Genomic DNA, 24,284 nt, shown 5'->3' on the forward strand with positions numbered 1-24,284 from the left:
ATTTATAAATCTTTCTTTAAATTTCGATTTTTGAAATGAGCTTAAAAAATTCAAAATAATTTATTTGTAAGAATTTTATAATTGTTACATTTTACATTTACATTTGATTTTATAAAAGTTTTTTTTTAAATTATCTTATTTCTTATTAATATCCGCTCTATTTTTTTTTTTTTTTTTTTTTTTTTTTTTTACTTTTATTACTGGTCAATCCTGACCCCTCCATAAGGGAAGACATCCGCATTGTGACGATCCCGGTCGCCATACCACCCCCTCCATTACTATCCCTGATGGGCTTCACCGAAGGTTATCTTTTAGACCCTCTAAACCTGATGACACATCACAGACATCTCTTTGGCCTCTGTCAGGATCCCACTGATGGAAATGCCTCGGCAGAGATTTCCATTGTATTTACGCAACCTACTATCGCCTTCGTGTGGATTCTTTCAACGACGACCACCTACCATAACTACAACCTTCAAGTATCAAATTAATCGATTCGCTGAAGCGCGATCCCCGCGCCTTCCTCTATTACTGAAAGTTTTACAAAAAACCTCTTCGCATATCTAACTTGAATTAGATTATGCACTCAGATTATTACTTAAGTCTTGTCTTTTGGCAATTTGACATTTTTACAATAAACAGCAATATTTAATGAATCAAAAGAATTAACTGAATTTTACAATAATATAACCGAAGCTGGAATCCCAGCCTCGGCTTTTTATGAGATTAAAGGTGATAATAAAGATGAATAACTAAAATTATTACTGGTACATACGTATATAAAAAAATTATTTTCATTCATATATTTATCGATATAAAAATCTAAATGATTCTTTAATCTATCTAAAAAGCGATTCCTGGGATCCCAGGGATTGGTTTTTAAATAGGAAATAGCCGAAGCTCACATCCGAGAAGCTAACTTATCTAACTTTTGTAATGTACCAGAAATTAGTAAATCTAATTGATTTTTATTACCTTATTATCTTGTTATCTTTTATTTGTTCGTAACATACATTGATTAATGTGCTACTGCGCATGCGTAAAAAACTGTTATTTACATTAAGTAGAGATTAAAGATCAATGCTATTTTTATATATATCTAAACCAATATATTAAACAAAACTAATTATGAATGATTAACAGCTGCTACAGGGAATCCCCTGACGTCATAGACAGTCTATAGAATGTTATAATAAAATACATTTATAACAAACTATGAATTATAATCTAGAAGCTGTTTGTCGATAAATTTACTGTATTTTGCGGCTTTATATGAAATTTTTTTTAGTCTCGCAAATCTGAAGAAACATATACGATAAAAAATCAGATATTTTACCCCGTTTTTGCTGAAATTAATGATGACCGATTGATGCAGAACCTCATCATAGTTTTACTTAAATTTATAAGATGAAGAAGTAGATTTATTGAAAAATTTAAAATGAAAAGTAGGTTTGAGGTGAATTGACATACGAGAATTTCGCTCGCGCTAGTATCTCGAGAACGGCTGGACCTAGATGCATGAGACTAGCGGCTATCGTTCCAGGAAGTTGTAAAGTACACTTTTAAAAGGTTGATAAAGCCTTTCAAAATCACTTCAGAATTGGCCTAGGACGCACCGTTTTCGAAATACGCCCTTTTTTTAGAAATCATTATTTAATATGAGATATACCCGTTTCTTACGTAAGATAACGCCGTTGTTAAGATTAGCTATCTCAACAATAAAAAAATAAACAATCCACAACCTTTATCACATATAATCACGATTTCTCTGAAAGTAATGATGACCGATTTTTATTTTTTTTTCAAAACATTGTTATAAATTTAAAAGTGATCAGAACTGTTAATTGAGTGGTCACTAGATAATAAAAACATACTTTTATTTTATTTCATCATCAAATACAAAAAAATATTGTGAGAAAAGGACGTATCTTGAGAATTGAACCTAGACGCATGAAACTAGCGGCTATCGTCCCAGGAAGTAGGAAAATACCGTTTCGGTTAAGCCTTTCAAAATCGAGTTAAGAATAGCCGAGGACGCACCGTTTTCGAGATACGCCTTTTTTTTATAACGTTAACACACATTCATCATTCTGAGTAGCCGTTCTTTAATGTATTCGAATTAACCTGTGAAGAGAGATACTTACATTCAATAGTCATTTGATTGTTGGTTGTTTTTTGTAATTTTGAAGATCTTCTAAAACCGTGTTTTACTATATATTTTGCAGTAAATCCACTCGTCCAGCGTAAAAAATTTAACTAGAAACACATGTTCATCCTGGAAAACATGACCACACATCCAATAGCCAAAGAATAATTGCTCTCATAGAAAGCAATGGCTATTGAATGTAAGTTTTTTATATTACTCATGATAATTAAATAGCTGTTTTGTAGTTATAAAGAAACAAATATAGATGAATAACTATGAATAATATATGAATATCTTATTCATATATAGATGCATAAACAAAAGAGTTTTAACAGCACTTTATTCTGTTTTACCATTCTGGTAAATGAACTATAGATAACATATCTTCTTTAATTATAAGTTCCAATAAAAAACAGGAAAAAATTGTCCAAGCATATATTATTTATTTATTTTTGTTAGATGATTATTTCATTAATTCACCACATAGCTTACGCTTTTGCGTGGGAATAAGATACGAAATATTTGTAGCGTAGAAAACACCAAGCCTGCCGAGATTCAAACCCCGAACTTTCTGAATGAAAGATTAAGACGCTACCGTTTCATCTTAGAAGTTGGCAGTACCCAGGTCTATAATGTTTGACCTACATGAATTTCAAGAGTGCTATAATACAATTTATTTATAACGAGTTCGCCTGTAATACTGCTCCCAACAGTCTACGTAGCATTCTGTTATATTTATCAAGCGCTCTCTGTTCTTTATTTCAGTTCTTGCATTGCAATAAATAACTTACGTCAATTGTTACTTAGAATAATTATTAATCCGTATTATTGTTGTTATTAATTTTAGATTTGAAAATTGTCAACAGTTTGTATTTTCTAAAAAAAAGAAATATAATAAAATATTCATTTCCGGAATATTATAAATAATTCAATTTAAGTTGGTAAAAAACACGAGTAAGTTAGTGAGTTATATTGTAATATATTAAGCTAGGAATTAAGGTTTATTAAAAGTAGTATTTTACCTTTCGTGGTTTATTTTTATTATCTAACCCAGTTTAGTTCTAATCTGAGAATTAAAATTCTAGTCGTTTGGATTTCAATAAGGATATTTAAAGTCTGATCATTTGGTAAAAAAACCCAGCTGAGAAAAAAGCAGAGAAGACGAACAGAAATGTCATTTTGTATTTACTATTTGTAACTTAATTCATACATTATCCACGATATCTAATTTTTCTCTTTGGAAATCCAGAGATGATATTCACCCTTGGTGTACTTTGATTTTTGTAATAAAAATTATATTTTGTAACAAAATACACCAAAAAGCGCTGATGACAGCATCTTAAAATTTGTTTACTTATAACTAACATAGATTAAAAAAATTCTTTAAAATATTGGAATCTTGCCCAATGGGTGTAGCTATACTCTTTTCACAATAAATTCTTAATATTGTATATTCTTTTAATAATATCTTATTCTTTCTTTATTGATTAATTCATTCGGTACTATGTTTGACAACAGTTACTGAATGTAATAAGAAATGAACCACAAAAACATAAGAATTGGAATATTTTTTCCGTCTTAAAATAAAGATATAATAATTAATAGAACATTTACGTATAAAAAAAAATATATATATATCCCATTTCACGCTACTGTTATATTATAAAAATTATTTTACAATTTTTCTATCTATAACATATATATATTCGAGCGTGTGCGCGCGTGTGCGTGATGATTAATTCATTTATATATCTATCTACCTTTGTATAAGTTTTTTTCTGCAGAAATAAAAAATTGAAAATATCTTTTAAAATCCTGACTTTTTTGTTTGGTTATTTCATCTAGTTTACATGCACAAATATACTCCCGATATGGAAAATTTATTTGCTTTTCATTATATTTTCGTACGTTTTTTTTTTCTTTCCGGTATATATTTGCTTTCGTAATGTGTATAAAATGTATATTTATATGTAGAGCGGTTACAAATGTATACAGTAAAAGACTTTTTAAATTTCGATTCGCTCTCCCGTTAAACGTTCGTTACAGTAGTGTGTATAAAGGGTATTAGCAAAAGAGCAGACTATGAGGCAACCAACAACCAAAACAACAACACTGACCGACGGTAGAATGGTCGGTTCTGTTTGATTGCAACTGAACAGATTCTCCGGGGATGTGGTTCGAATTAATGAGTAGCAATTTGTAAAATAGTTAGAAAGCAACCCACCTCGGTCTGATAGCAAAGAGGATAGTAAATATTGCCTCCCTTTAAACCATCTACAACTCACTCTCATACGTGTATATGTGAATATACAGAAAGTGTATACACTCGTACATCCACTGTTTTCACATACACAGTCACACAACCGTACATTAGTACCGCACTGCACTACTTGTATCACTGACTACTCCATTCACATTTGTCCGTACTCACTCGATCCTTTATGCAGCTCTCTGTGACTAATTCAATGTTGTTTTATCCCTGATCCTTTTCTTTATCCCTGATCCTTTTCTATCTTACTCTATTACTTTAACATCTGTCTCGCTTTACTCTTGTTCTATTTAGGAATAATATTACTTCTTTCTTCTCTGTTTTACTTTATCGCATAAAATTCTTTGTGATAATGTATTTCATTACCTTTATCAGCAAAAGACTGTATTCAACCAGAGCGAAAACTACATAAATAAATAAAAAAAGGGTATTAGTTAAAATATTTGAATCGGTTTACTATAGTTTTAATTTTTATTCACTAATAAAAACATCACTAATAAAACATTTAATTTACCCTTTAACTAATTGAAACGAATTTTTTTTATAACTTGTTTGGTCCGCTTTATTACTTCTCATCATCGTGCCAATTTCTGAATCGTACCCCAACTCATTTCATTCTTCATCAATTGTATATTTCATATAAATTCTAATTATTTAATATATTCTAATACATATGAGTTCAGATATATTCTAATGATCTAATATTAATAATTCTTCCGACCTCTACAACGGAGTAGTAGCACTTTCATTCGGAAATTTCTGAATTTGAAAATGGAATTTTTCAGACGCTACAAATATTGTTCTTAATATATGGTTCACCACTTGTCTTTTCTTCCACAAAATTATACCGTTGGATTTCAATTTGTTAAAACCTCTTTCCATTTTGTACTCTACTACCCGAATTTCAATATTTTCGTATAATATAATATGCAAAAATTTCTTCTTTTTGATTTTTTTTTCCGACTTCCCTATTGTTTACATTTTACTGATATAATGAGATACACTCCATATAAATATTATAGCGGGTAGAGAAGCTTCCAGAGTAAGAAAGAGAGAAAAAATTAAAAAAATAAAAATCTAGAAGAAAAGACAAAGGAATTACTTTTAGAAAAGGGTTTATAGAAAAACGTAGAAGGTGTGGACAATGGAAATTATTACGCTTGACGAAATGGAAGTTGCGGGTCGGATACTGGTTCTGCAGGTCAGACCCTAGGCACGGGGATATAAATACTGCCGAGGACCGGCAGAGTGACAAGTTCAAAAAACAGGACGATTTGCGATAAATGCGATAACAGTGTGCGAGAGCATTTGGAGAAAGTGTGCGGTAACAAACAAGCGAAGAGAGTGCGTCACAAATATTCCTTTTTGGACAGTGGTTAAAAACGAGAAGCTGAGTTCTTTGTGAATAGGAATAAAAGTGACACTATTCATTTTTAAAGTGTAAGGTAGTTCTATCTGTAAACTTTAAAAGTGAATAATTCTTGCATTAAGTAAATTCTTGATTTTTCGATTAATTCTTACTGTTATTAATTCAGTGTTACATTTTGTTAGCTATTGTAAAGCGTATAGTAAATTAAAAATGTATTTCGCTATTATAATTGATATATTTTTTACTTTAAAAGTAATAGATTGTATTTGTAGGAAATGTTTTTGTGTGCTATCTCTCAACATCCATGTCGAACCAGGAACATACGACAATGTTTTTTTTTATTCAACAATCTGTTTACGATACCAACAGATTTTTTTTCTTTATAAAAGTACTTATGATTTATAGATTCGCTTTTGACATCTTATTTACATTTTTTTTCTTTTATAGTTTTGGCGCCAGGATAAAAAATTCTGCAACTTTTGAATTATTATGATCTCCTATGTTGATAAAATTCCTAATTTGTTTATTAATAAACAAATTAGGAATTATCTTCTTTCTTAGGGATTATCTTCTTTCTGTTCCATTTCATTACCTTTATAATGAAATGGAACTCTTCTTTACTTTGAAATTGAATTTCTTCCTTTTCGTCCAGTAAATGCACACTATTCATTTCTTCTATTTATCCTGATTTCAGCATCAGGATGATTAGCATCAAAGAATCTCATTTTTTCCCTGGATTGTTACACCTGTCCAGATGTTTACTCTATGTTGTTTTTTTTCATTACTTCTTCCATAAACGAGGTCTGTAAATAAAGTAATGAGACTGCTTCAGAAAAACTTTTTATTTGCAATCCAATTATATATGGACTCTATCACCTTTGAAATAATTCCCTTGGGAAGCCAAGCAACCCTTCAAACAATTTTCCCACTCTTCATAGCAGTGCTGGAACTCAGAAACCGGAATATCATTCAGATGGTCGGTTACATTTTATTTTATGTTTTTTACTGTACCAAAATGGTGTCCTTTGAGGTGTTTTTTTAAATTCGGGAATAGGAAAACGTCACAGGGACTCAAGTTAGGTGAATAAGATGGTTGAGGAACTACAAGAATGTTTTTCTTTACAAAAAATTCATTAATTCAAAGTACAGTGTGACAAGGTTCATTGTCATAATGCAGCATCCAGTTGTCTTTAATGGCTGATCTCACAAGGGCAACTTTTTCTGCAGTCTTTCAAGAATTTCTCGGTAAACATATTGATTTACAGTATGTCCTGTACACAAAACTCCAAAAGTCTCTGATTCGCTCAACATTGTTGTCACCTTTGGACGTTAACGGTCTTCCAGAGTTGGATCGTCTGCAACTGATTCCCGGCCATCTGAAAATGCTTTAAACCACCTAAAAACTTGAGCTCGTGGGACAGAGAGTCATCTCCTTATGCCCTTTTCAATTTTGAAAAAGTTTCAGTACCATACTCACCGAGTTTAACACAAAACTTGATTTTGATTGTACAATGTTACTCATAATTAGTATTACTCATTTTTGCAACGCACAACAAAAATTCGTTTCACGAATGGTTTGTTTACCTCTCACATAGCAACAATAGACTAAAAATATTAATACCTAATACAAACCAGCTGTTCATATAATCATATGTTTACTAGTTAGTAACTTTACAGTGTTGCCACTTTGGCTGTCAAAAAAACTAATCTCATTACTTTATTTATAGACCTCGTAGAAATAAAGAAAAATGAAAAAGATTGGGTACATTCTTGTTTTCTTTATTGCACTTAACTTACTTTTCCTCATCTTCTCTTTTATTTTAACTTCCTGATTTTCAACAAATTATAATAAACTATTTATTCTACTTTTCTTAAAATCATACGCACTACGTTTTAATACTATATACGTAACTTTATTTTTCATCAACCTAATTGAAATTTAAAATTATTTTTTTATTCCTATTCTTTTTGAGAAACCGAATTTCTCTTGATCGAGAGCACCTTTTATTTCTGTTTTCTTCTACACATTATTCAAATAAGTGATTTTGAAACATAAAATACGAAATTTAATTACGGTAATTCTTATCTATCTGCTCTTGCTTTCTTTGATGTGGTAAAAAAATTATTTTTTTGACATTTAGGCTTATTCTTTACTGAAATAAACATTTCATTCTAATGTACATATCCAGTCCATTTCTATTTCTCTCACATAACATACTAACGTAAATGGAATATCATCAATTCCTACAGTCTTATTCATGTTAAGTGTTTCTGACGTATTTCTGTCAGATTCACATATTAGTGTAAGTTCTTTGAAATTATCATTAATTTATTTTTTCTCCTTTAGAATTTTATTAAATAGTTTTTCTTTTTATATACTACTTTTCTATATTCCTACTATATACTACCTCTCTTCTCTTTGTAAAACCGGTTTTCCTTGAGGACCAGTGTGATATTATTACATTTTCATTGCATTTTCCCATAATGTTCTGATAATTTTTTATAAGCTAAATTTATATACTGTATATTGTAATTTTTTTCTACGTTTATACATATTTCTTTCGACCAATCGCCTTTTTCAACGTTGCACTTTCTATTACTTAATTTCTTGGAATTCGATACGACTTTTGCCTTCATCATGGTATGCCTTTTTATACTTTATATTTTCATCTTTAGTTCTAATATACTCGTAATTCTTGTTTTCAAAGGTCTTTTTACCAATTCTTAGAGGTAAAATATTTTCTACCTAAATTTCCCTTTCCTCCCTTAATATTTTCTTCCTCAAATTAATCTCTTTGTTTTATATTTAATCTACCATTACAGCAACTTCTAGGTTGAAGCTTATTTTGTTCAGATCCTAACTTTTTACAGTTCTCTTATATATTATCTGAAATTATTAATGGACTAAACAATGTGCCTAGTGGATCATTTATTGTTTTAGCCATATCAATTTCTTGGCTCTCTCAACAATTAGTGAAAGGCTGCAACCCCTTTTAGAATTTTTTTAGGCTCTTCTGCTCCTATAGACGATGGGATATCCTTCCCATTCACCTTCTAGGCCATGGCCCGTTGTAATGCCAGCACTTACCATTATATAGCGTACGATAAATACGAATTTAGACCTAAATAGCTCGCCACAGAGTTATTCTTCCAATATCCTAATAATACTGTCACCTTGAACTAATTATCTGACAACCTTCCTATTTGGGAGCCGTTTCGTAATCCGACACGTGCAAATGACCTTTATTTACTGATGTACCTAGTAGCTCTCCTCGGCTACTGGGTGGGTCGCAAGTGGCGAAATAATCGAGATTATTATTCACAGTAATCAACAATAAAATTCCATCAATAAATTATACGGAACAACTCAAATTACATCTAGTATATATTTATATAAGCGGTTATGACAAGTTAGACTCACGAATTAAGTTTTTGTAGTCACTAAGACTAATCAATCAGTATTCTGTAAAGTATAAATAGAACTGTTCATGTTAAATAAAGAGGTCAAAAAACATATAAGACAAACAGGACGTAATTCAAAGATGTAATAAAATCTTCTCTAGAAACATATTTGGTATTTAACAACCACATCAAACGGCAAGTCTTAAGTCTACCAACAACAACTAGCCGAATGTTCTGCTTATAGCACAGAAAAGAATAATCGAATTACAAAACATTTATTAAACACATAATTCAAATTTAATGTACTTGTTGATCACTAGGTTGCGTCTTTCTTTTTCATACTAAACCGCCAGATGCTGCAACTGTATCTGCAAGTGCAATGTAAAACAACATTTCGGTTTCAGCTGGCCGCTATTTTTCATGAAAATTCTTTTGAAATATGTAAAAAAATTCCTGTAATTTTTGTAATAATTTCATTATGCTTATCACTAAAAATATTTAATTTTGATTAATAAAAGGATACTAATACATTACATACTAGATTATTATTATACTATAATTACTGAACTTTATTATTTTTTTGGATTTACAGATTTTTCTTCTTTTTTTTAATTTGGGGAGGCAATTTTTCATCCATAAGTATTATCAATGTTGTTTATTTTGAAGAAGAATTGAAATATATTACTTTTTTTTTGTTTACCTTTAGTTACCCCGCCCACCCGTAGCCGGAACAGCATCTAACCATAACTCAGCTTCGAGGATGCCTTCGCCTCAAACTACCTCGGCAGAACACAAGGTCCCGCCAAGGTAGTCGGAACTCGGTATGGCAGTACTTGCAACGCCTCAAATGAGAGGACCCCAAAAGGGTCCCCTCACCGGGACTACGGTCTTACATTCCCTTCCCCAGAGGTGCTGCGAATGTTGTCCGCAAAAATTCTCCAACTCGCCCCATTGATCCTGAAAAACACATCGCCCGACTGTACCCATCCTTCATCACCCGAGGAACCGGCCGGCAGCCAACGGAGGCCACCTCACGGTCCCCAGCCGCCGAGTTAATTATTAGGGCGGATCAATCTGGTTCGGTCATAGTCCAATAACATAAAATAAATTTTAAAAAAGTAATCTAAAATGAAATAAAACCAACAAACTGAATAAATTAATACTAACAGCTGTGTAACTAAACAAACAGTGCCTGGTTACCTTAGGCAAACACCGTAGGCAAGTTTCTCGTTATTCATCTCGTTAAACATCTTTCTCGTTATTTATTCTCGAACTTGTAACTTGTACTTCAACACTATATTAATGAGAAAAATTAGTTGCTTAAATTACGAATGAAAACAATTCCACATCCTTACCGGGAATCGAATTCAACAATCAAAATACAACAAATTTTGCATTAGTCAATATTTTGATCACTCGTCCTAAACACTTCTATAACGTTAACTTTATTTTGGTTAGAATTCATTTCATTCGATTGACTCTAAAAGTATTCAAATAAATTGTATTTTCTATTCATAAAATTATTAGGAAGAATTACAATTTAAAACCATTGTAACATTATTTGTTCTTTTTGTAATACAATTCTTCGAATTTTTATTGGTAGATTTTTATTCCGTTCCCGTTTTTAATATGTTGAGATCGAATCAGAATGCATGTTCACAATGTGCTCTCATACGCGTAGCTCCTCCCACGTTCTAAACTCCAGTAAAATACTATTTTACTGGGCATCGCAGATATGGTTGTTTCCTAATACCTCGATCTTGACCAATAGGCATCTTCGTGTATTACCGATATGAAATCAAAAGCAGTGGCAGAAACAAATTACTAATACACAGAAGTCTGTAAATGATTTTCATGTTCTTAATTGGTGCAATAGATCTTAGAATAATTTACAAGATCAGAATTGCCAAGTATCTAAATGATGTAAAGAACAACACTTTAGTAAAAAAGAAACTCAATTCTTATGATGAAGGTGGTAGTCCTCTTTATCACTTAGATTAAAACTGCTTACATGGCGTTCATTTTTACATGCTACAGAAAGATTTATTAATGGAAGGTTAGATGAGCTACAGTCCTTTAACTACTGGCTCTTCAATTTAATTAAATTGAAGGCATCGAAATAAGTATTCAAACTAGTCATCTATTAATGTAGGTTTTACATTATGATCTGTTACAGATAAATATTGTTGGCCTTGCTTCAGTCAGTGGTTTAAAATATCTTTTTCTTCTCTTAACCAGTAGAACCCTCATAGTGTACTACAACTTACAAAAATCTGCCTTACTTGTTCTCATTTTAACTTAAAAAAAATAAATAATTTTATAAAGCTTTAAAAGGATTATTTTTAAATTGCATGATAAATTTTCCAGATTTAAAGAATTCTATATCATTTAAAGATCTTCGGTTAATGAAGACTTCTTCATTATTTATTTATGAAACAATAATCAGTTACAAAGAGATAAATTTTTAAAAAATGATTCATTTATAATTAATATTATTCACAAAAACTGAGTCAACAAATGAAACAGACAAGTATAACAAACAAACAGTTATAAACAATGTATTAATTTTAATTAGATGACTGCAATGTATAGTAAATCAAGTATTGTAACTTATTGGTAATCAATTTTGAAACTGGTACATTTTGTGCCATTCAGCTGATCAAGAAGTTCTGATACCAATACAGATTAAGAGTTTATTTTCAAAAATAAACCAGACATTGTTTTTATATGTAAAAGGATGCATACATTAAGAATACATTAAAATTATACATCTAACAAAACCTACCAACATTTTGAGTGCACGCATGAGGGTTTGTTTAAGTATTGATTTAAAGGGGAGCGGTATTTCATATATAAACAACTTAAGCCATCCACTTGTTGCTTGAAATGATAAGATCTGATTTGATTTAATGGAAATGAAAATTGGAAGTTTTGCCTCAGGAAATAAAAATGTAGAACAGTTGAGCGAAAATATGTTTATCTTTTGGATAAAAAGAAACACATATACATAATAAATGGAGCAATAAAAATATTAGCTCTTTTTTTACATCAGATTTTTAACATAAGAAGGGGGTTAGGAACCCTTTCAGTCATCCTCAGTTTACCAAACAACCAGTTGAACCCAGAAAATTGTCCAATTGTTCTACATGAAACCTAATTTTTTTTTCTAATACCTGACAGTGGCAATGCTCAAGAATTTTAAATGAGTCAATATATATGCTGGTATTTTAATCAAGAAATTAACTAATAAAATTCTTAAATAACAGATATGATGTTGTTCTTATAAATAATAATTTTCACTTTCTCAACTGTTGTAGAATATAGTAGAGTGAAATTAGATTAAAAAATTAGATTAAAAAAACTGTAGAATATAGTAGAGTGAAATTAGAAATTTCACTCTACTATATTCTACAGTTTCATGAGTGAAATTAGAAATTTCACTCATAGATATATGTATGTATGTATGTGTGTATGTATGTATATATATATATATATGTGTGTGTGTGTGTGTGTGGATGGATTGTACTGGATTCTATTTTGATTTACATTTCAGGGATAGGTTGACATAGAAACTTGAAATTCTTTAAGATGACAATATATATCGGGCAAATTCATTAAATTTTTGGAAAAAATCCAACAACATAGTAGAAGGTGAAAAGGTTCATTCATCATGCTTCGATAAAAATTAATATTACTTTCTCTAAAACAAAACTAATATTTACAAAACAAAACTGTTTCCAGAAAACCTTCCCCTCTCCAAAACATTTTAAACACAAATTTTAGTCAAAAGTAGTTTTCACTAAATCTATTGCAATTTTATAGTTAATTATTTTGGTAAAATATGATTTATGGATGCTAAAGTCTTAATTTGATAAATATTACACAATATAAATGTAGGTAAAAGATTCTTCATATCTCCAATTTCTTTAACATAAAAGCTTAAAGTAACTTCTACTTTTTTGTAACGTCTACTTATGAGACATTGAAACCAATAGATTTTTAGTTAAAAATAAATTTTATTTACAGATTGATGATATTCCCCCTTTAAAGTTGGGAAAGTTATGCAATTCATTCTGACTTTTTGGCAACGAAATGATGGGAAGTTGGAAAACTATACAAAACCAGCCACAAAGCAGTAACATATTTAATTTACAGTAATTTCTAGAATTTTTCTTTAAATAAATATAACTCTTAAAAATAACAAGGTTCAATGTGGATAAAAGTTAGCTTCTTCATTTGATTGGCTTGGAAGATAAAATTCTTTCAAAAACAAGCTTTTTTCACTCTTTTGTTAGCTTTTTCACTAGTTGGCACTCTTTTGTTTTAAACTTATCCTTGAGGTTTATTAGCTTCCATATAAATGTTAATTCTTCCAAATGGCAAATAAGATTTATTATTAGTTACCATATTACCGTACCTGACTGCATTTATTGCCTCTGAATTTTCTTCTAAATCATTTCTCATAGTTATTGGCTCTATTATCATGGTCTATAAAATTGAATCAATAATTCAGTTAAATAAATAATCTATAAACCAGTTTTAGGATTTTACAAATCATCCACTGAAAAGGTCTAATTATCTCACTTATTTTAATCTCCTTTCATTACTAACATATATAGATTTAAAGGAGGAACTAATTAGCTGATTGAAAATAAACTACTATTTTTTTGTAATCAAACTACTCTTGTAACAGAAAATTAGGTTTTCAATAATTATTTTTTTCTCCGACTAATTTAAATTGTTGAATACTAGTTTTTAAAATAGTCATTTCCAAGTTTATTTTCAACATAAAAATGTTCACTGTTGCACAAGTGATTAAGAACAGCCGAGGAGATAGTTAATAATCAATACTGTGATGAGTGACAATCGAGAATTTCAGTTACCTTAATATTCATAGTTTATTGCATATGTTTGTAAATTTTATTGAATATTATTTTTTTTAAGTAAAGGAATGTTATTTTGCAAATAAGTTCTGATTTATATATTTAATTCAACTAAATTAAATCAACTGAATGCAAACTGAGGAGGCACAATGATCATGCATACTAACATAGAATGAAATATGGAATTTAACCCTACTCAGCTTTTGCTGTACAGAAATCTTGTCTTGCTGAAGACTAATCCATATTGACACCCAAATGCGTAAGGTCTTATGAAGAGAATAAAATATAAAATCCAAGTCCTTCATTCATATAGTTCTTAGTCAAATTGCAATCAGACACGGCATTTTCATATTTCAATTTCACCTCCATCCAAAAGAAATATATTATTATTATTTTCTTCAATATTTGTGCATCTGGTCAAAGGAATGAAGGTGCTATTATTCTGTTTAGCTTGTACACTAATTAGTTGTGTAAATAGTCTACATAAGCCCAATAATGTTCAGCATTAATTTTCATTCATAGAACTACAATTGAAATTGAAAATCTTAATAATTCAAAACAAATAAAAAACTGACCGTACATACTTACTTGACAAAGTTAACAAATCTGGATAGCATTCTTTCTATTTATATTGTTCTGTAATTAACTAGAAGATGTATAAAGAGGGTAAACTCCTTTTATTGGATGAATATTATTAGGTTATGTCACCATTATTATACTCCACAGATTACCATTATTCCAATAAATGAAGTTGTTATTTGTCATTAAATATATCTTTGCCATACTGAAGCATTTTTATTTTTTATATAGTTGAAATGATTATTAATAAATAAAAATTTGTGTGAAATATTTAAATATGCATAAAACATTCATCTCATCATAATAACAATATTAATAAATTATGTGTAATTGTGTCTTTTCAGTAAATAAATCAATTCACAATATGTTTCTACATTCAAAAACAGAATAAACTACATTTTATTTATCATAACTAATATGTGATAGCTGTAAATTAAAATATCACTTAAATAATAAATTAGAAATATTTGAATTGCGCTGAATTTCTTTTGTACATTATGTCAATCACAAACAAAAAAAGTTATGCAAAAAAATTATTTCTATTTTTCAGTCAGTTTTTGTTTTAGTGAATCAGATTCATGTAAATAAGTTTAATTTTACAAACATCGAAGTTTGTTGGTAATACTTTTTAGCAGTACATGATTGTTATTATAATTGTTATTGAATTTTCTTGTTAATTATTTTATAAATTCTAGTAATGTATGATAAATTTTAAATTAACAATTTCATAATATTTTCTAGGTATCAACTGGAGCCGGTATCGTTTCACAATTCATAACATTGCACATTGTTGTGCCTGAAGCATTTATACTTGGAAGTGGGGAACATCATGTTGATATGGGAAGCGTAATAAGCCTAGTTTGCATAATTGATAAGGTAAATCGATATCTCTACCTTTCTTTTTCATTCAATGATTTTTATGAGCGTTGAATTTATCAGTTAATATCCTAATTATTCACATTAGTTATCAATAGCTTAAATTATCTTTTAAAAATTCCAGCTATTCTGGTTGGATTAACTATATAGCTATTTAAAATTTAACATAGATTCTTAACTTCCTATATTTTTATTCCTTATCCTTGATTAAAAATCCAAATTTAATTGATTAAAAGATTATTAATCAAAATTTATTTAAATTTTTAATTAGTGTGAATATACGAAGCTAAAAATAGTAATTAACGTAATGAACTATCATCACAGATTATTTACAGTAAAGTAAGTTTAATGATTTGTAAAAAACATTTATTTTATAGGAATTAAAATCACTACTCTTTTATATAGATTTGCTGTTTGCTAACTACAAGAAGATAAAAACCGATCAACTCAAAGTTGTTATTGTAACTATTATTTATTGCATTCAGAATTATTACTATTATTTATTTCAGATTAATCATTCTAAATTATTAAATGTATAATATATTAATTGCATATAATTAAAAGTGACAAGAATACATATCAATATAAAAAATTAGTTTTACTAATTCCCCTCAAATTCAGTTTTTTCTTGTTTTAGCAAAATAAAAATATTCTGAACTAAAATTATGAAGATGACTGATATAGTCTTTAGTTACAAAGTGATAACAGCATGTAATTAAACACTAAAGAGAAAACCACAAACAGTGTTATTTATTTGGATACACATACAAATGAATTTATAAAAGCATGGCTGGATATTAGTATATTAACCTTTCAAAATACTATTCTCTGAGATCTTGCAGGTTTCATTAAATCATCAACTGCAAGAAAATACAGATTAAAATCTTGTCCAGAACCACCTGATCATCTATTAAAATTGATAATGATTACCCATACTTTTGTGACGTATAAAAAGTTTCAATTTTAAGAGTTCATACTGAGTTGTCTGCAGTAAAAGCTCAATTTTAATATATAATAAAGACAAGAATCTACAAAATAGAGTATATTTATGGTAGTTTTTTTTTTTATAACTGTTTCAGAGTTAAGTTATTGAAAGATTGTATGAATATTTATTACACATAACAGAAATTTTATGAACAGATAATTTCTGGGATGCAATACTAGTGGTGTACAAATAAATTACATCAGTTAAATAAGTCATCTTTTTTTTTTAAATAATAATTTTACAAAATTGCAAGTACTCAAAGAAAAATAAATTATAATGTACACAATTTATATTTAAAAATATATTTTTAAATCTATTCACGACACTACAGCAAAAAATTAGTACATTATTGTAAAATTTTACAAATAACAATGGTTTCCTACATCCATGTATAATGTATCTCATACAACATTATGTAAATATTACTAGTTTTCATTAATTTTTTTTTCTTTAATTATTTTAACCCATGTCCATAAAATTCATTTGGTAAAATTAAAGCTTTACTTAGTATAATAAAATATTAATAATTTTTATAATTATTTATGTAGAGGTTATACAGTTACTTATTGAGAATTAATTGATATTATTTAATTTAATTTAATATATATATTAATGAAAGAATATTTATTGATCAGCATGACAAAATATAGTTAAATAGAAATTTCAAAATGACAAAATAATTATATGAAAAATGAATTCTTTTCTTTTAGAATACAGTATTATTCATCAAACTTGTAAGTTACATTATCTCACTACAGCCTGTAATCTTAATAACCGAGGTTGTAGTCTGCATTATAATTATTACAGTGCAGCAGTTGTTTTTGTGTATTTATGAATTGACAGGCCTAAGACATTATCGTTAATTAAAGTAGGTTGACTGAAATAATCAAAATAACAAGGGATTGCAGTGGTAAAATGAATTTATATCTCCTTCGAGTAGATATATACTTGAAATAACATAGTTCTTCTAGATATACTGGTATGCATGGTATACCTAATAGAGTTCCAGGGTTCAAGAAACTCTGATCAGAAATTGTCATTCTTACATTAGAGAAGATACAACAATGAATCAAAAATTATCTACACTTTTGCCATAACATATCTTCAAGGTTGTCATACTGCCTTCTGCACATGCTTGGAGTTGGTATGACTGTGGTCTTGTGTGCAATATTTAATCCTGATTGTGATATTACTTTCCCCCTATTACAATGTAAACATGTCCACTTCACTAGCAGTTTGCACCAAGGAGGATCAACAAGCAGTGATCCAATTTCTCTGGTCAAATGGTGTGAAAGGGGCTGAATTTATCGTAGACTTTTATCACAATATGGAAACAGTGCTTTATCAGGTAAAAGTGTTTTTTTTGGATTGAGATGTTTAAGAGTGGCCGGATGAGTGTGACATATGAAGAGGAAGCAGGACACCCCTCAACCTCCACCACAAATGACAATATTCAGCAATCTTGAGAGATGGTTCGGATGAAATAGATTTTATGAAATAGATTAGATGAGATACCATCGATGATGAAGCCTCTTCTTTGAACATCATTCATGGTTCTGACATCAAATCATCCACAACGAGCTTAGTTTCTGTAAAGTCTGTGCTCTATAGGTATCAAGACAGCTTACTGCAGAATAAAAGCTCAAACATGTTGACATCTGCCAATGCTTACTCAATCACTTCAACAAGGAATTTTGAGGTACTGGAACACACTCCTTAGAACCTAGATCTTGCTTCCTCCAACATTCATCTGTTCTGATCACTCAAAGATGCTTTGCAAAGTCGTTGATTATCAGTAGACTTAGATGTGCAGAGGTGGTGCAAAAATGACTTCACGACCAACCAAAAACCTTCTTCTTGGAAGGAATAAATAAGCTTGTGAACAACTGGACCAAATGTATTGAAAAGGGAGATGTATGTAGAAAAATGATGTACATGTTAAATAGAGATTTAACATGTAAATAAATTGTAGAACAAAAAATGTAGAAAAGTTTTGAATTGCCCTCGTAAATTTGTTGAACTGTAATTTGTTTTACACAATCTGTTTTTAAAACAATTTAATTTTGATATTATATTATGCATAAAAAAAATAAAAGATTAAAATATGAACTAGACTGTTATTGAACAATATCAGAAACAACAGTTCAGTAAAAAACTAACAGTTGCAATAATAGTCAATAGCTGTAGCTATTAGACTATGATTATGAATGAAAACATCATGATGTTGAGTGAAGTAAAACAACAATCAGTGATTTTGATTACATAAACATTGCCATGAGCAACATGAACATTTCTGTTATTATTCTGACTAATATATTTGAAAATGAAGTATTATATTTGTAGATCCCGTGTTTATTACATGCATCAAAATAATTAATATCATAATATTTTATATGATCTCTTATCAGTACTTATATCATTTAAAGCACAATTTTGTAATTTAAGATAGTATCTGCAAAAAGACAAGTGTTTCATAAGCAATGAAAAATCATTAAAGATGAGAAAATTTATTATTTTAATTGTAATGTAAATACATAAGAAAGAATAATACAAAAGTTCAACAAAATCTCAACTCCCAATCAATTAAAATTGAAAAAATTTTACATTGCAGTGATATAATTTATTATGATGATGAAGAAAAAGCTAAGAAAATTATAAAAAAGAATATAAACAAATTGTAAATAAACTTAACAGATTTTTCAAAATTAATAAATATAAGGAAGCTATAAAGAAATTATAAGGAAGCATTATAATTTTATTTATCATACTAGTTTTGTTATGTATAAGTTCTTTAAAGGAAATAATTAGGTTTTTTTCAGAGTCCACAGCCTCCACAATATGTATTCTGGTACCACAATGAGCGTATGATAAATTATGATACAGCCAGGGGTGGAGTTTCAGTTGAAACAGAACCTGGTGCAAAAACACAAAGTCGACTTACTATAAGAGGTGCCCAGGAGACTGATACAGGAAATTATACTTGCAGCGCTTCAAACACTGAACCTGCCTCTATTTTTGTATTTGTTTCTGAAGGTGAAATGTTTATATATTTTTTTCATTTGTGTGAGTGTGTAAGTGTGTGTGTGTGTGTGCACGCGCGCGTGCATACTTACTTATGAACATTTAATTTTTTAACACTATCATCTGCTAATGTTATATGGTTCATTTTTTAATTTTCTAAAAGTTTAAATTATATATTATTTATTCATCAAACCACATATTGTGCATAATGTAAATCTTTCTTAAAAAAAGTTTAATGTTCAGCAGTAGTTCATGTTTCCAGGTTTTCATAGTTTCCTTATTACAGAATTAGAAGGACTAGGTAAGTTATATTCATTAAATTATAAAAATATGTAACTTAAATTACTCAAAAATGTATGTTTAAGTTCAGTCTACATATGCAAAAATGAATTTAATTGTTGAAAGAGTAAATTAATTAAAAACTGCAGTATTTTTAAAGCTAATAGACAAAATTAATTTCCAGGCACTCAAATGAATGAATATTCTTTTATCTTTTTGTGACCATTAGTAAAAAATTCTATCAGTCAGCCAGTACTGTTTCATAACTTACCACTTCACTATATATAACATATATGGTCTATTCAAGTCACACATCCATACATTCCAAGATAGATAGTCTACTCTACTGCAATTCCTAAAAATCACAGTACAATTTTTTTTTTTTAGAATTATGTATTGTCTAAAAGATCATTGCATGCAAGTGGTGCATAAATCAAAGATTCATTATGAACTGAACAATAGAAATTTAGAAAGTCTTTAAAAACCAAATCTTCCAAATCAAGAGATTATTTTAAACTTTTTTTTTTTTGACTAAATTTACACTTTGTTTTATTTCTGTAATGAAATATCTTTCATTTTATCATAGTTCATCTGATTTTTCCATGTGTTGTCTGAAAAACTTTTATTACTTCAAAAACGTTTTTTACTTTCTCCTTTAAAAAGAAAAATAAATATTATTTAAATACCATTTGATTTTTTAAGTATATAATTCTGGTAATTCTATTAACTATGTATACCAAAAACTTGGTCGAAATGTATGCTAATGTCTTGAAATATGTATGATGAAATGATGGATTAATGTTTCTAGCAGTTACATTACATCTTGTAGATCTTTATTATTAAATTCTCAGATACTCTTTCAGAAGGAAAATATTAGGAATACTGAAAGCAGTTTAAATTACAGTTTGACTACGATAGGTTTAAAGTGTAAATCTGCCATCAAAGTTATTAAATATTATCAAGATCTTTGGAGTACTAACATTTTATCTCTGCTACTCAGTTTTAAGCTGTAAAGTAGTTGTAATAGCGTTGCAAATATAATTAAACCAATATTGTAAAGTAATTTAAGAATTCACTTAAAATTTTCATTCTCTTATTCATACTAAATGTAAAAGTATCAGAAATATTATACTATTTAAGTTGTGCAGTTATTATTATAAGATATTTTCATTTGAGTTTTAGACTAAGCTTGCTATGATGTATTCACAGTGATATGAACTAAATTTCAGGAGATAATGTTGAAGTGCTATCATTAATTTAGGAAAAAAGTGATAACATTTTCAGTTTATTTTTTAATTTAGTTACCTACTGAAAAGGAAAAAGTCTTTCATTATTTTCATTTTATATATTATTTTATTTATTTTTGCTTGCTGTACATGAATACTGATCATACATGCACTTAATCATGAAACATATTGTCAAAGTTTTTCATGGTTATCCCTGATCTGTCATCTGTCAAGTAAAACCTGGGACAGTTCCTCATTCATCTATGAGCACACCTGCATGTTTGTAACCTGTATTTTGTATATTCATTTATCAATGTAAAGAAAAAAGATTATATATTTATTTAGATTCCATAACTGTTAAAAGTAATCACAGAACTAGTCATGGAACTCTGTATTGTTATGGAGAAACCCAATTCTTTTTCATCATTATTATTATGATTTGGGATTTAAATTTAAATCTAAATAAATTTAAATTTAATAATGCATCACCTGAAAACATGCTTTTCTTTTGAACTTTCAATACAATCTGAATAATTTCAATTGCTGTCAACTCCATTTCAGAGCCAGAGGGGCAAATGGTGTTTGACTCTTTGGGATCCTTTAACACCACAAATTAACATACCAATTACAGTTTGTATAAAATAGAATAGTTTAGTAAAGGGACTGTATTGATCTCTCATTGGTAGAGGTGATTATTGATAGAACAGCAGATAATACTCCAATGGGAGAAAAGTGGAAGCAACTCCATGCATAACAAAACCCTACGCCATCAAAGCATCATCTACTAATCTAAATTTCTTCACTACCTGCATAGTAACTGCACTTGGATAGCTTTGGCAAAAAGTATTTTTTTGTTCTGTTTTTCTTTAACTGCAGTTATCTCCTTTCGTCAGTAAATCTAAACTGTTTCATTGTCTTTTATATCAATATTATTTTACTTATTTTCTTTTTACTTCCTGGCATCATAGCTCTAGAACTATGCTACAAGAAGGAAAGTGTATTCAGTCAAAAATGGGGTGCAGGTTTTTAGCATTACTTGACATTTCATGACCGAGGGACCCCAAAAACAAAACAAAAAATTGGGGAAGTAATGTTTGTTCATATATGTATGTAAATTTGTTTTTGTGTTTGAAGTTTAATAATTATTTTTTAATGAATTAACCAATTTTGATAAAATTTTGTACAGAGATTCATGTACATGGGGTAATTTGTTTCTAAAATCTTGGGGTCAATACATCAGTGGGTAGATAGTTTTTTGGGGTCAATTATCTCAAAATTTTGAGATTATAACCCCACTTTATATTAAGCTCAGTACATGCATCCATGCTTATCTTACCATTTTTTTTTTAATTTGCCCCAAAATTTCCTCTTTCCTAAAAATTGAAAACTATCTTTTATTTATTGGATATTTTTTAAACAATTTTTATCTTCCTAGACATAGTAGTTATGCAAGTGACCCATAAAAAAGGATTCTTTGGGGGCAATTTTATAAATGGTAAAGCTGATGATAGTTAAAAAATGTTGATTTGTTGAAATTTGTAAAACGTTTTTTGGTTTATTAAAAGTTTTAGTAAAATTTTTAATAATAATTAAACTTTTAACATTGAAAGTTTAAATAATAAACTTTTAATAATAATAGTATAATAAAACCTCATCATAATTCACCCCTCCATAAAAAAAAAAGAAGAAATCTTAGGTAACTTTTTATTGATGTGCATTTTTTAATGAAATTTTTTTATAGTTTCTTCCATTTGATGTAGTACTTAAAAAAAAATTAATAAAAATTCTTGAAAGATTATTTTGGAGGTTGACAAAGACATTTTTAGAAAAACTGATTTTTTTATTTAATTTTTTTTTTGTTTATTTAAACATATAATGGTAATTGTACAACAGCTCACCCCAAAAAATCATAAATTACCCCCACCCTAAAAAAGAAATCTTTGGTAACTTATTTCATGTGTCATTATTTTTCCATTATAAATAACCAATGCTAGGAAAGTGTTACAGCTTTGTTGTCAAATTTTAATATACTTTTTCAGAACTTTGTAATTTTTTTTCTCTCTTGTTAATACTGGTCTCAACAGATTTATTTTTATTATAGCTTTATCTGAGAAGATTATTACATTATACTGTAACATGTGTGCATTAATTTTTCTGACATCAGGCAGACTATTTCCCCATTTTTACACATGCACTGATATACTGCAAAAAAGTAAATTTTCTATTTTCAAAAGTAATTTATATATTTTGTTAATTTAGGTGACAAAATGGCAGCCATATCAAGAAGAAAATCTTCATCTGGCTCAGGAATTGATGTTATGCTTTGGTTTGTTGTATTACCGATGTTGGTAATTGCTTCCAGATAAGTGAAAATAATATCTATAGTTTAAGTGTTCTATTTATTAAAAATAGATAAAATACACAACAAGAAACTATTAAATCTGGTATTATTGCTCACAGCGAAATTTTGATTAGGAAGGAACATTAAACTTAATAATTACAAGTATATCAATCTTCAATACATTTATAATGTAACAAATTTTTATGAATTTTTTTTTTGTGATTGTCTCAAATAAAATAAGAGGCAAGAAAAGAGGTGACAAGAGTCTAAATACACGTGACAATGAGTAAGTTATTAGTTATATGTGATTAATCACTGGATTTTAGGTAAAATGACTGTGTAAATAATTATTGTAATTAATGTGATTTTAGATAAAAAATAAAAACAAAGGCCAACAAAACTAATACATATATAAATAATATATTTATATATACGAGTATATGTGATGTTTTAAACTTTACATAGTATTAATTAATTATTAATTACATTTTTAATTGGAACAAATTAATTTTTATCTTATGTAATATTGTATCCTCTTTTTGTAATAATCTGTGCAGTGTACATTTAAACAAGTTTTACCATTTTTACTTTCTCATTCAGGACAGATAAGTAAAAAAAATAAATAATAATAAAGTTCACTAGAGTGGTAAAATCCAGTTTTATGAAGTGCTTCTGATGTTTGTAGGATAACTATGATCCAGAGAGAGTAAGCATATAGGAATTCTGCATTCAATGCTGTCTTTTCTGTGACCAGTTAAAAAAATCCGATTTACTTTCTTTCAGTCAGATTTCTTTTAAATCTTTTTATATTTGGCACAAAATCGTTTGCAATATAATACCGCCTTCTTTATATAGAACAGTATGAATCTTTTAGTGTGCAAATAACTTTACTGTAAATAATCAAATCA

The 24,284-nt window shown here is 28.7% G+C and overlaps 1 protein-coding gene across 1 annotated transcript in view; it reads left to right on the plus strand.

Moving 5' to 3' along the window:
* Positions 1–23,763, plus strand: part of LOC142320908 (limbic system-associated membrane protein-like) — a 1,137,362-nt gene extending 1,113,599 nt beyond the window's left edge. Inside the window, exons 10-12 of the mRNA XM_075358890.1 lie at positions 15,390–15,524; positions 19,329–19,542; positions 23,295–23,763. Coding sequence (XP_075215005.1) covers positions 15,390–15,524; positions 19,329–19,542; positions 23,295–23,401 — 456 coding nt within the window. The 3' untranslated portion in view covers positions 23,402–23,763. The remainder of the gene's footprint in view (positions 1–15,389; positions 15,525–19,328; positions 19,543–23,294) is intronic.
* The last annotated feature ends 521 nt before the right edge of the window (positions 23,764–24,284 follow it).

The sequence above is a fragment of the Lycorma delicatula genome, chromosome 3, assembly GCF_047948215.1.
Source record: "Lycorma delicatula isolate Av1 chromosome 3, ASM4794821v1, whole genome shotgun sequence".
NCBI lineage: Eukaryota > Metazoa > Arthropoda > Insecta > Hemiptera > Fulgoridae > Lycorma > Lycorma delicatula.